Source organism: Lethenteron reissneri, chromosome 52 (assembly GCF_015708825.2).
Source record: "Lethenteron reissneri isolate LAM-NWPU_2019-01 chromosome 52, ASM1570882v1, whole genome shotgun sequence".
NCBI lineage: Eukaryota > Metazoa > Chordata > Hyperoartia > Petromyzontiformes > Petromyzontidae > Lethenteron > Lethenteron reissneri.
The window spans coordinates 2,952,160-2,965,265 of record NC_083830.1 but is presented as its reverse complement, the minus strand read 5'-3'; the positions used below and the strand labels follow the sequence as shown (position 1 = coordinate 2,965,265).

The 13,106-nt window shown below is 45.4% G+C and overlaps 1 protein-coding gene across 1 annotated transcript in view; it reads right to left on the bottom strand.

Annotated features, from left to right (window-relative positions):
• Window positions 1–7,167: 7,167 nt before the first annotated feature.
• The window catches only part of LOC133355868 (protein phosphatase 1 regulatory subunit 16A-like), a 134,239-nt gene continuing 128,300 nt past the window's right edge, over window positions 7,168–13,106 (bottom strand). The window contains exon 12 of the mRNA XM_061573281.1: window positions 7,168–12,779. Within this exon, the coding sequence (XP_061429265.1) occupies window positions 11,934–12,779 (846 nt within the window). The 3' untranslated portion in view covers window positions 7,168–11,933. The remainder of the gene's footprint in view (window positions 12,780–13,106) is intronic.

Sequence of the window (13,106 nt, the reverse complement as noted above, 5' to 3'; positions counted from 1 at the left end):
CTTCTCTCTCTGCTCCAGCAACCAAGGCTTTTTGCGAAAGCCTTGGTTGTTGTCGACGTCCTGCCCTTGTTGAATTGCAGGCTCTGGATAATCATTTATTCCCTTGACACGACTGATATAATAAATGCACTCTTTTGATACAAAGTCTTGAGATGCTGCCGCATTTTTAAGCTAATTCTAAATATTATTGTATCGCACGGTACTAGGAAGCTAAGCATTGTATCGATATGATATAGCAAAAAAATACTACGCTGGGTAGGACGTGCAGATGACGGAGGAGGGCCGGTTTTTGAGACCGGGATTGGATTTGTCTCCACTTGTCTGGCCACCAAGGGGAAGAGAAGACCTAAGGGCGAATGGTGGGAGGCTGTTAGGGCAGATCGTGAAGATCGCTTGTCTACTGTGCAGCAGCTGCGGGATAAGGCAGAGGGTTAACCGCGTTGGCGATGAGGTGTCGTGGCATGTCGCGACGGCTTTGGCCGCAATGACGTCCTCATCTTCGACTCTCAAACTGAACTGCAGCCAAAATGGTAATGTCTGCAGGGAGTTATGAATGCAGAAACGAAATGCCAACTCGTGCAAAGGACCTGACATATAATTGTTAAATTTTGTGCAAGTGTCAGCCAAAATCTCACATGTAAATATAACTAAACACCGCTGCGTTTTATATACAGCTGTGCGAACAAATATTGCCGTGGGTTGGTGGCGCTGTAAGCCCTGCCACCACAGTTCGATTCCCATCCACGATTAATATCAAGCGGCGGGTGACATCTGAACGAGTTCTAAGTCCTCCTTGACCAACTCACATTGACCATGGTGATTTTTTTTTTAAACCACAATAGCTGACAACAGGGTGAGAGGGGCGGGCGGGGGGACTTCCTGCAGTGTTGGCTTGAGAAATAGCTGCACACAACTATCACTATTGTAATTGAAAATAAATAATACATTTCCATGTCTCACTTGCAAAATATTGTTCAACAACCCTCTTGAAATTATTTTAAAACTTCCGTTGTATCTCACAGGGTGAGAACTGAAGATTCACAGTTTCACCAGGATAGTTTAATTTGCAAGAGTGACCCAGGGTCCACATTAAGGTTCGTGTAGGCCCTAGGCACTTCTGTTTTGAAGGCCTTCAGTGATACATTTATACTGGTAGGAACCACCTGGTTCCACCAGCCCACAGGGGATTATTGTGTCCGTCCGTTCGTCGTGCATCCAAAAATGGGAGGGGTGGGGCTGGGTGGAGAGGGGAGGGTGGAGAGGTGGTGGGTGGGAAGGGTGGGGAGGGGCTGGGTGGGGCTGGGTGGGGAGGGGCTGGTCACCCCGTGGTGCCCTTATAAAACTCAACGTTTAACCTACTCACGCCGGCTTGTGCCCGCCCTCACAGTCGGCCATATTTGCGGAATACACCACGCCGCCGTTGACCCTGGCCATTGACCGAGCAACCCAACGTTCCTACCAGCTCCCTCCGCAGGAATGTGTTACAGTCGATGCAGCCCCATGTTACAACCGGGGCTGTCAGTTGCTAAAGCTGATAAAAAAAACGTCTCAGATCAACCATAGGTCAACAACGCCGCGTGTCTTCCCTTTGCATTGCTCTCTATTGAGAATGAGATTGTGCGAAAGACGCCATTTGAAGTTATTGATAATTTTGCAATTAAAACAATCTCGAAAAGGTGCATCTCCGGTGTTTACCTTATGAAAAAAAAGGATCGACTCTGCTTCTGTATATACACTGTGCCTATTATTGCCATACATATTTATTGAAGAAGATATTTTGGTAAAAATTTGTTATCATACAAACAATAGAACATGGTAAAAAAAAAAATTTCTAGGCCCTAGACTCAGTGCCAACTACTCTGCCTATTGGATAACACGACCCTGACTAAATACAAAAGTGCGTGTTATGCAAGTACAATAGCAACACAAAACATAAATGATAAAAAAAAGAACACCTGAAATCACAAACATAACAAAAAAAAACATCTTTTCGTCTCAAATGTATTGATTCCGCATTATGGCTTTTTGCAATTTTAATCGATATCAGTTGGCTGAAAAAAAAAGTAAAACAAGATAAAAGTAAAATAAAATGTCTAAATCTCTTGCTCTATTGTCACATAACAGTATATTTTAAATAATAATAAAACTATTCAGATTGTGTTATTTAAAATACCTCAAATACCATTTTTATACTCACCATTCATACCCTTTGAAGCCCTCTGAAGGCATATTATATTAATCTTTGCACAGACAATGTTGATGGAATTTGTACAATCCCAGTCATAGCTTGATCAAATTCCACACTAAACATGTTTCAGATGCGAATGTCCCACCATTCACTACAACTTATCCCCAAAAAATAACGGAATATGGCTCTCTTTGAAAGCGGGATTGTGAATTTAATATAAACGTTACATGGCATGCGTTTATATGTATATATTACACCGTTCAAACCTATTATTTTAAATTTTACTACCGTTTATCGGCAGTTTCTCATCCTGAAACAAATTCCATTCGAAGTGAGTATTTATTTAAAACAGATTTTTTTTTCTATTTGAATAAATACAATGGTAAGCAGTTACTTAAAATAAGCAGGTTGCGTGCGGTGAGGTAAAGTGTGGGTAACTCCCACCCCTTCCGTGCATGTCGAACCGGTGTTTAAGATATATATTCTTGGTTCTTTCGGTAAAGTCACGTAGAAGGGAAATAATACAATGAAAAAAACAATACAATTCTCACGACGTTTCCATCAGGTGTGAAAACCACAGCAAGAAAAGTTGAAAAAATGCAGTGTTTAAGAGTTGGCCAAAATGCCCTCAGTCCAGGGGTCAGCAACCTGCGGCTCCGGAGTGGCTCGTTACCGACTGCTTCGTGACATGTGTGTAAAAACAAAGACAAAGATCCCCCGTATAGCCTGAACAGTTCGTTGGGGCAAGTGCTGTTAGCGAGCACCTCTGAAGGCCGGCACGGTACACGAGGTTGTGGGTGGTTAACATCATGCCCGGCAACTGCATTTGTCTCCCCAGTGGCGATGTTCACACACCGCATCAGGTACTCATTTGAGGCTGAGTCGACCTAGGGGAGGCCCATGACCGGTTCACATAATCGTCATTGGTGTTGGCCTTGAGCGGGAATCAAACTCGGGTCGCCGGGTTTGTAGCACAGCGCGCTAACCTGCTACACGACCGCTCCCCATGCATTGCGGCTCTTGAAAGATTGAGTTTTGCGCCGAATTCGAAAAAAAAGTCTCTAATTCTATTTGTTTTTTTCGGTAAAGTCACGCAGGTAAAAACATAAAATACAAATAAATTAAATCACGACGTCTTCTTGTGTTGCCTCCGCAACGTCGTGATTTAATTTATTTTAATTTATTTTTTTTACCTACGTGACTTTACCGAAAAAACCAAAGAGTATGGACCCTTGCAGTCACGAAAACTTCAAATCTAGAAGTCTCTAATTGTTCTTCTTGGTTCTTTCGGTAAAGTCACGTAGAAGGGAGATAATAAAATAATACAAATAAAACATAATAAAATAATACATTTTATTTATAATAAAACATTAAATTTATTATTTTATTATGTTTTAGTTTTTATTATTTTATTATCTCCCTTCTACGTGACTTTACCGAAAGAACCAAGAAGATGAATCCCTGCAGTCACGAAAGCTTTAAATCGGAAAATCTCTAATTGTTATGTTGGTTGTCGACCCCTGCACCTAGGCCACCTTCATAATATTATTGGCTCGTTTTTATTTTGCTTGTTTAACCAGAAAATCCTAAAAGTTTCAAGCACCTTTTTTCAGATGTCCTGTCAAATTTCAACAGAAGGGGGCAATGTTGCTACGTGTAACCCACATTTGTGTGTGTGTGTCATTTGCAAGTCATTATTAGCATCGCGCTATTTGGCCAACAGCATTTGCATCGGGCTCACGTTTAGCTTCTGGAGGAGACCAGAGCACCCAGAACAAACCAATGCGGAACAGGAGGAGGGCATCACAAACTCCACACAGTAAGGGGCCGTCCATAAATGACGTCACGCGTTTTTGGACGATTTTTGACCACCCCCCCCCCTTACGTCACACGACGTCACAAAAAGTCAGACCCCCCCCCTCAAATATGACCTCACAAAGCTCTACCCCCCCCCCCCCAAAAAACATGCTTCAAATCGCTTTAAACTATTGTCATTGTAGTGCGTATTTAATATGGCGCTGCACTCTGATGTTGTAGGAGAAAACATTTATTAAGAAGTCTATTCAATTAAGCAGAACGTGTTGTCTTTATTTATTTAAAGTTTCGCATTTTGATGCGACGTCACATTTCTCAACCCCCCCCCCCCCTCGTCACACATCGTCACAAATGTCTGACCCCCCCCTCCCCCCTAGGTGCGTGACGTCATTTATGGACGGCCCCTAAGGCACCCCAGTTCGCGGAATCGAACCCAAGCTCTTCTTGCTGTGAGGCCCTGCCACACCCTGCGTCCCCCCCCCCCAAGTAAGCTGAACCATGTGGCCGCTTGCACAAAACAAGCAACAATTCCCCTCGCTAAGCCAATGTTCATGTGCGGGTCCAAAGGAGGGGAAACGTCCACGTGAAGAAGTGTTTTATGGACACGCGTTCCAGTCCGAAATGTCACACTCGCCGATTTGTCTACAGATTGTCCTGCTCATAGTAATAATAATAATACGGAAGAACCCCTCTGAACGACGGTGATTGATTCCATGAAACCGGTCGTTAAGCGAGTACAGAACATATCCTCGTTAAAGGCTTAATTCGTTCCGATGGCATTGAAAGTTACCAGTTTTTCACCCAAAAAACGTAATATTTAAACAATGGATGTTAATACATAGAGATGCTAACATTATAAACACATACTATTGGAAGAAACACGGTTAATCAATACGTTAATTAATATTTACTGCACCTACAACAGCCCGTCGTGAACAGGGGAATGGTCGGTAAGCGAACACGTTGGGCTCTATGGAGGCACTACACTACAATACACTACACTATATACTACACTACACTATACACTACACTACTATACACTACACTACTATACACTACACTACTATACACTATACTTTACACTACACTACTATACACTACACACTACACTAGTATACACTACACTATACACTACACTAGTATACACTACACTATACACTAATATACACTACACTACTATACACTCCACTACAACACACTACACTAGTATACACTACACTAGTATACACTACACTATACACTACACGTTGGGTTCTATGGAGGCCCGTCGTTAAGCGATTAGTCGTTAACAGGGGCGGTCGTTAAGAGGGGTTCTGCTGTACTCTGTATCTGTGGAAAAGAATTGATCTCGTTTTGTTTGGGCGTGTAAATATACCAACGGGCGCTACTTGTTAATCTCTCAGAGGGAAACTGTCAATAGAGATTCATTTTATTATAAAAAAAAGCAAAATATCGAGAAAATATATAATTGGCACCAGCAGAACTCAGAAAGCAAGCAATACAAAACGCCTCGGTAAGAAAAACATGAATTATTAAAACGTGCGCACATGCCACAATATATCACCGCTCGCCACAATACCGTAATTGTTACAAAATCCAAGCAGACATGCAGCATTCAAATTGCCATAAAAATAGATATTTAAATAGATATTAGACCAGTTGCGACGGTGCAAATTTTAAGCGATTGACATCAAATCCAGGAATCAATTAAGAAAATTAACATTATCACACGGAAAGAATTATCACGTTCATCGTTCTCTCTTTCTGGAAGGCGCCGATTGGAAAGCGGTCATCTCATGGAGCAAGTCGGAGGCAATCGGTGCCTGGGCAAAAAAAAAAAAAACCCATCCGCTGTGTGCGGATAAATAACCGAGAGTGGAGAAAGCATTCTGGACAAAGGGCCAACGTTAGCCCAACCTCCATAATACAGGTTTTTTTGGGGGGTTAGATCGTGTAAATATAAATGTGTCGTTAACCCCGCCACCACCCGACACAGCCAACTAGTAAGGGTTGGCACATAAACAGAAAGTCGCCAATTCGTCACTTGTACAGCACACCGGTGTGTAGTGTATAGTGTAGTGTATAGTGTAGTGTATAGTGTAGTATACTAGTACAGCACTAACCGGTGTGTTAGAGAGCCAATCCACAACATTTACAATCTGAGCACGACGTTTCGCCAGTAATTACAACCAGCTTCATCAGGCGATGGCCAGATTTACCCAACCTCCCGTACGGTGTCATTAAATCTTGACTTGAAGCTTTAGTGACTGCAAAAATCCTTACTCTTTGGTTCTTTCGGTAAAGTCACGTAGGTAGAAAAAATAATAGATCACGACATTTCGATCGCCACACAAGCAATCGTCCTCAGGTGGGATAGAGATGGAAATGTCGTGATCGATTATTTTTGTGACTTTACGTGACTTTACCGAAAGAACCAAAGTATATGGTGTCATTCAACTTAAATCAATTATGACTTCCTCCTCATTCTGGATGAAGCCCCCCCCCTCGCCATGTCCGCTATTGGGTTTCATCACGTCGGTCATCGGTGATTCAGTGAATAGGAAGTGGGGGCAGGGAACGTCCGGCTCCGCTCATACCTTCACACTGAAGTTAGCCACGGCTGGGAATGGAACGGAGGTGGGACGCGTTGACAACCACCGCGCCACCGCTCCACACCCTCGCGACTCATGACGGCAGCGGTTCTCAAAACGCAGGTCGATCCGGAAATAAATGTTTACGCCTTTTGTTTTGGACATGAATTAATTTAAAGACAATTTAGTTGGGCAAAATACCCCGATTAAACTACGAATATCTAAATGCAACCCATTAACAAAATCATTGTTGTGCGCTCAAACTTAATTTGGAGCTTTCGTGACTGCTGGAATTATTCTTTATACGTGACTTTACCGAAAGAACCAAATAATTGTTGTGCGCCTTTTGGCGTCATCTGGTCCAACCCATGTGAGACTAGGCTCTAAGGAAAGCGGTCTCGGGTGTGGACCAATCAACTTCAAGGACAGTGCATACATTATCAGAGTTATGTTTTTTGTTTGCATTACGACTGCAGGTATTGTGGTCAATGCAAACATGACTCCTCGTAAAAAAGGTGTCAGTTTTGTTGCCAGATAAAAGGGTAAAAAAAACAATTATCAAAAACATTGTAGTTGCCTTTACAAATTTTTTTTTATTTTCCAATATATATGAACAATTGTCGTATTCCTGGTATTTTAAGAGATAAGTGAATGTATCTTGTCACCAAGGGGGGTGCGGCGGCAGGGTTGTGTGCCCGCGGAAATGTTTGCATCGGCCGAACGGTCCGCGGCCCGAACACGTTTGAGAAACGCCGATCTGGAGAGGCGTGGAAATTGAAACGGACCCACGGGACAATTTTTAAACGCGAAGCCCCAAGCAGCACCGACGCATTAATATCCAGACGGTAATGGGTTAATGCGAGCTTGATTGCATTTCATTTCACACTTGGAAAAGAGAAAAAAACGACCGTGGCGTTGCTCAAAGGAAACGTGACTCATTTGCTACAGGCATGTTCTTGCAGATAAAAAATAAATTGCCAGACCGTACGGTAGAGGTATAGTGCACACACGGGCACGATTGACACACGGTACGGTGTGCGTGTATATATAGCGTGTACACACACACATACACGCTACTACGCTGTGCGTCAGATGGACAATCATTTAACAAGGAATGGAACTCGCTTGAGAGGGGTCCTTCGGAGTGGAGATGCAGCAACCAAAGCTGCCCGTGTGCAGGTCCATTATAACGTCGTAGGATCGTGAGAGGCTGGTGGTAGATTGGGGAGGATTTTCACTTATCTGTTAGAGTTTTTAATAGACAGACGAGACAAGAAGTCACATGAAGACGGACGCTTGTGTTGCCTCCGAAACGTGATTTAATTTGTTTAAATTTTTACCTACGTGACTTTACCGAAAAAACCAAAGAGTATGAATCCTTGCAGTCACGAAAACTTCAAATCTAGAATTAATGCCCTCTACGGGTAGGATTTTCACTTATCTTTTAGAGTTTTTAACAGACAACGAGACAAAAAGTCACATGAAGACGGAAGCTTGTGTTGCCTCCGAAACGTCATGATTTAATTTAATATAATTTTTTACCTACGTGACTATACCGAAAAAACCAAAGAGTAAAGAGTATGGGGAGGCTTTCATCCAGCAGTGGATGGACCACGGCTGATGAATTGACACGATTTAGCCCCGTGCGTAATGAGAAGTATTCGACGGATACATTTTCACCCTGACAAATAGAAACTCAAAATACACTTCAGACTATGGAACTATCAGGCTTTCTGGTCTGTTATCCAGCATACTGTCAATTTGTTTCATCAGAGAACTATGTAGCCTTGAAAGGATGTCTCTTCGATCCCCTCGCCTGCTATGAATGCGCTGTAGTTCATGAGTCCAAGACCATATATGTCACTTGTCAGAGCCACTTGAAGTTGGCATCACCTTCGTGGTTCCAGTAACAGTTAATTACGTGATGATCATTTGAAATGAGTGGTATAACAAAGAATCGACTCGCATTAGCCGTATAAATGCACCGGTACAAGTAAAGTCATGGAGAGATGTTAACTGCCTCGCCTGGTATGGAGGAGGTTGTGGGTTCGTTCTCTACCCTGACGCCTGCTGTATATTTGGAATGTTCTCCCCGTGGTGGCGTGGATTTTTCCCCGGGTGCTATGGGGTTTCCCTCTGCATTTATAATCAACGTGCGTTTAGAGTATTAGGCTGCTTACTGTTTGGTTCTATCGGTAAAGTCACGTAGGTAGAAAAATAAAATAAGAAATCACGACGTTTCGACTGCAACACAAGCGGTCATCCTCAGTCGGAAAATATATATATAACGTCTTGTTGTAACAGCTCTCTCGCTGATTCAGCAGTTTCACTGCTGGATTATTATTTTTTCCGCCTGAGGACGGCCGCTTGTGTTGCGGTCGAAACGTCGTGATGTATTATTTTTCATTTTATTTTTCTACCCACGTGACTTTACCGAAAGAACCAAAGAGTATGGATTCCTGCAGTCACGAAAGCTTCAAATCAGGATATTAGGCTGCTGTAAATTTTTTTACACGATAAGCCACTTCGTTGAGCCATCATTAGTGACAGCCAGGGCGCATTTGAAAAAGAGCTGTACAGCTCAGTGGGCCTTACCTGGTCAAATAAAAACAGCAGCAACTACTGCTCAGGCCCCACGGACTACGGGGATTGGTTGGTACTGCCCCAGCTGTCTCCGTGGCTCTTGGGTCCCATGCCTGTGTGCCTTGGGAGTTGCTCTCACTCCTCTCTCCCGGGGGTTGTTCAAACTTGATCAACGGCAGACCCATTTCTACCCTTAATTATTTCGTGAAACATCTTGCGAACGTCAATTGCATTTGAACGCTACACAAAGTGTGTACCTACGTATGTCGAATTTCTTTCGCACCATACGTAGCCAACCATGCTAATCGGAGGATCGGGAAATTTGGAATTGTTACGTTGAACAAATGCTACCAGAAAACATTTGACGCAAAAGGCACATAGGCCGATGGATGGATTTAAATGCTGCGATTTGTACCCGGTGAGACATCTTTTTCGTTCATTTTTATTTTTACCCGAGAAAAAATTCTCACGGATGTCGCCGTAGCGCGACGAAGGTTGCCCGTTCGAATTCCCGGCGAGGCAAAACATGGGGCAGGCAATGGAGAAGGGTTAAAGAGGCTTTCATCCAGCTGTGGATAGATCAAGACACCTGATAATACAGATGGTTATAGAGGAATGTTGGTTTCACAGATATAATAAACGGACAATCATTCATAATATAGATTCTGTACATTTGGTGCGAGCACATAGCGTGCAATTACGTTAAGGTGTACGCAATTGTGCAATCAAACAATTGTGAAGTTCTTTGGAAGAAAGTCGCCCCGCTTTTCCTTCTACATTTTTTTCCCTCCGTCTATTCGAGGCGAGTAAAACAAAAGCATTCTTCGCGTACAAAACCGCTGTGGCACATTTGTAAAGCCAAGGGAACACGGAGCCACTTTGTGACTGAACAAAAAAAAACACAATCCCAGGAGATGGGTTTCAGGTCATTGCGGCAAGCAAGGAAAAACAGCACGCGGGAGACAAGCGCTATTCCAACCGATCCAAAATAAAACGCAATTTACACGTTTACATTACACACGGTGTCATCTGAAGTGTAACAAGAGTTATAACGTACATCTCAAATACGTTTTCTTTACGATACTGCCGCGTCGTTGTGGTCCAGCGCACTAGACTTGCAGTTCAGAGGTCGGCGGTTGCACCGCAGTCGACCGGGGGGTCACGTGAGGTGACGTGAAGTGTAGGAGAACTCATCCTCTCCCCCAAGGCGTTTGGCCAGTGTGGAAGAGTAGGCCAAATGCCCTCTGGAGAGGCTCACTAGAACCCCTTCTGTTGGAGGCCCTTTCCGGTAGCGGTACCTTCACATGTTATGCGTGAAATGTTTTATTCAAACAAATTGGCTTGACGGCACAAACAAGTTTATGTTGGTTTTATTATTTACGAGCTGCTTATGTACTTGCGTTACTATTTAGTGCCGTGCTTTATAAGCTTGTATGAAAGGGGTGGTGTGCACAAAAGCGAGCTCCTACAGCCAATGGGTTTTTTTTATCATTCTTTTTTTTTATCTTAATCTAATCCACTATGGCAGATGAGGTAAGTCAATTTGGGAACACGTTTTGGGGGGTAAAAAATCGCACGTCCCCCAGCAGCAGCAGCATCGTCGATTATGAACCAAAAAAAAGAAAACTTGCACGATCTAAGCGACCCGAAAATTGGTTCCATTTCGAAAAAGTTTTAAGCCTTAAGACAAACAGATCTATGACCCTGCCTCACCCCCCCCCCCCCCAACTTCACTCGTTCATCCAACGCCTCTCTCGGTCTTGGCAGGAAAATAATATATATCAAAAAACGGCCAATTTCACACAATCATAAAGGGGTTTCAATTGAAAATGATTGCGAAACAGAATCCAACTTCAAAGGCCAGTAAAGAAGGCAAACTCGGTCGACGATGTCAGCCGAACGAGGGGAGCCTTTTTCTTGCGACCGAAAAGAAAAGGAACGGATATCTCACGGTCCTTCGATACGGTGGGATTTCACCGATTCTATCTTAGATGTCTCAAGAGAGATAACACATGCCAAACACTGTTCAGTCACCTACAGCATTTGATACAAGCGGACTTGACAACTTAAAAAAAAAAGACAAAAATCAATATCCACAACAAATTAGAGCTTTGTCGTATATATATATTACATTTAATAGGCTTTGGTCCTGATTGTTTTTATAAAAATGAATACGTGCTTGTTAAAATACAATTATAATACACGAGCAAAAACGGCAGTGTAGAGACAACACAAATCCTCATCGATTGCCAATTTTCAAAATCTCTACCCCTGGGGATGCAAGGAATAATATTAGTTTTTTTTGTAATTCGTTTTTTGACGAACCAAACAGGGGTGGGGGAAAGGAGGCTGTGCCATTTCCTCTCGGCAAAAAATCGGCACAATTCCAGCGACGGTGGAGCTCTCGTCAATTTGGCCGGAATCCGGTAACAGGTTCCCCCTCATCGTGCACGACCGGTACACATTCGTCTCGTCTGACATGTACATGCACCACCTCCTGGAGGGGGGTGGGAGATTTCGCGCCCCACCGGCGCTGTGCACTAGGAACCCCGACCCCGGTGAACGTTTGTTCGTTTTTTTTCTTTCTCTCTCGCTCGCACCTTCCTTCGCGCGCACACGCTCCCGTTTCGACCGCCGCAAAAAAACCCGCCAGCCGCGAGTGCAAAACGCCAAACGGAGAGGTCCCGTCGCCCTCCCCGCTTGCTCCCGGTGCAGAAATCCCGTCGCGCCGTGAGCCGCGCCGCGACCCGCGGCCGCTACATCACCACGCAGCAGCTGTTCGACTTCCCCGCAAACGTGCTGTTTGTCCGCTTCACTTGCGGCTTCTTGGCACTGTTGCTCCCGTCGTAAGAGACGGCCGACGCTTCCCTCGACTGCCCGTTGACGGTGCGCTGCCTCGGCCCGTCGCGCTCTCGCTCCCTCTCCTTGCCGGCGGGCCTCTTCTTCCTTCCCTCCGTCTCCTCGTCCTCCTCGTCGGTGGGAATGTCCACGGCGAGCTGGTGCTTGAGACGGTCCTTGACGCGATCGCGCTTCAGTTCGCTCAGCGTCTGGCTGTCCCTGTTCGTGTCCCTGCCGGCGTCCCGGCCGGCGTCCCGGCCCGCGTCCCTCTCACGCGACGGCTCCCTGGGCCCCCTCGACCCCGCGCCCCCCCTCTGACCCCTGGCGCCCGCCTCGCCGGTGCCCACGGACAACGAGCGCTGCTCCACGGACGCGGGAGGAGCGCGCGCGTCCGCCGGTGCCGTCACCGCGATCGCCCCGGCGGTGGCCGCCCTCTCCAGTTTACCGCGCGGTTCTCTCTTCGGCTCCTGCGATGAGGTGCGCGTCCGGGTGACCTCCTTGTACAGCGCGGCTTTCGAGCTCAAGGGTTTGGCCGTGGCGGCGGCGGCGGCGAGGTCGGTGGAGGCGTCGCCGCGTCGCGCTCTCTCTCCGTCCGCGGTGGCGCTGGCGGCCCTTTCGGGCGAAGTCACGCTGGAGACGGAGTCACGCTTTCGGGCCTTGTCCTGCGGGGCGGACGATGGGCGCTTGCCGTTCGTCTCGGGCCGCGCGGGAGACTCCGCCGTCGCTCGGGAGTCTCTCTTGTTCGGAGATTCCCTCGTGACATTCTGCAAACGAGCGGGCGGGCGGGCGAAAGAGAAAGGGTTGAGCTTCAAAGTTTCTGGCAGCAAGGGGCAGGAAAGAAGCATATCACCAAATTTGTAACCCCTTCACAGATTTACCTCCAGTGGGAAATGATTTTTAAGATCATTTATTTAGGCATCTGCCCACCCCTCCCCCTCACCCCTTCCTTTTCTTTTTACTTCTCCCCCCCACCCTATCCTTCCCCTAGAAGGTTGTCCGAGTTAAGGAAGTAGACACCAGGGAGGTAGACCTTATTGAAACACAGAGACAGATTCAAAATTTAAAAACGTTGGTGATAACCATTGTAATTA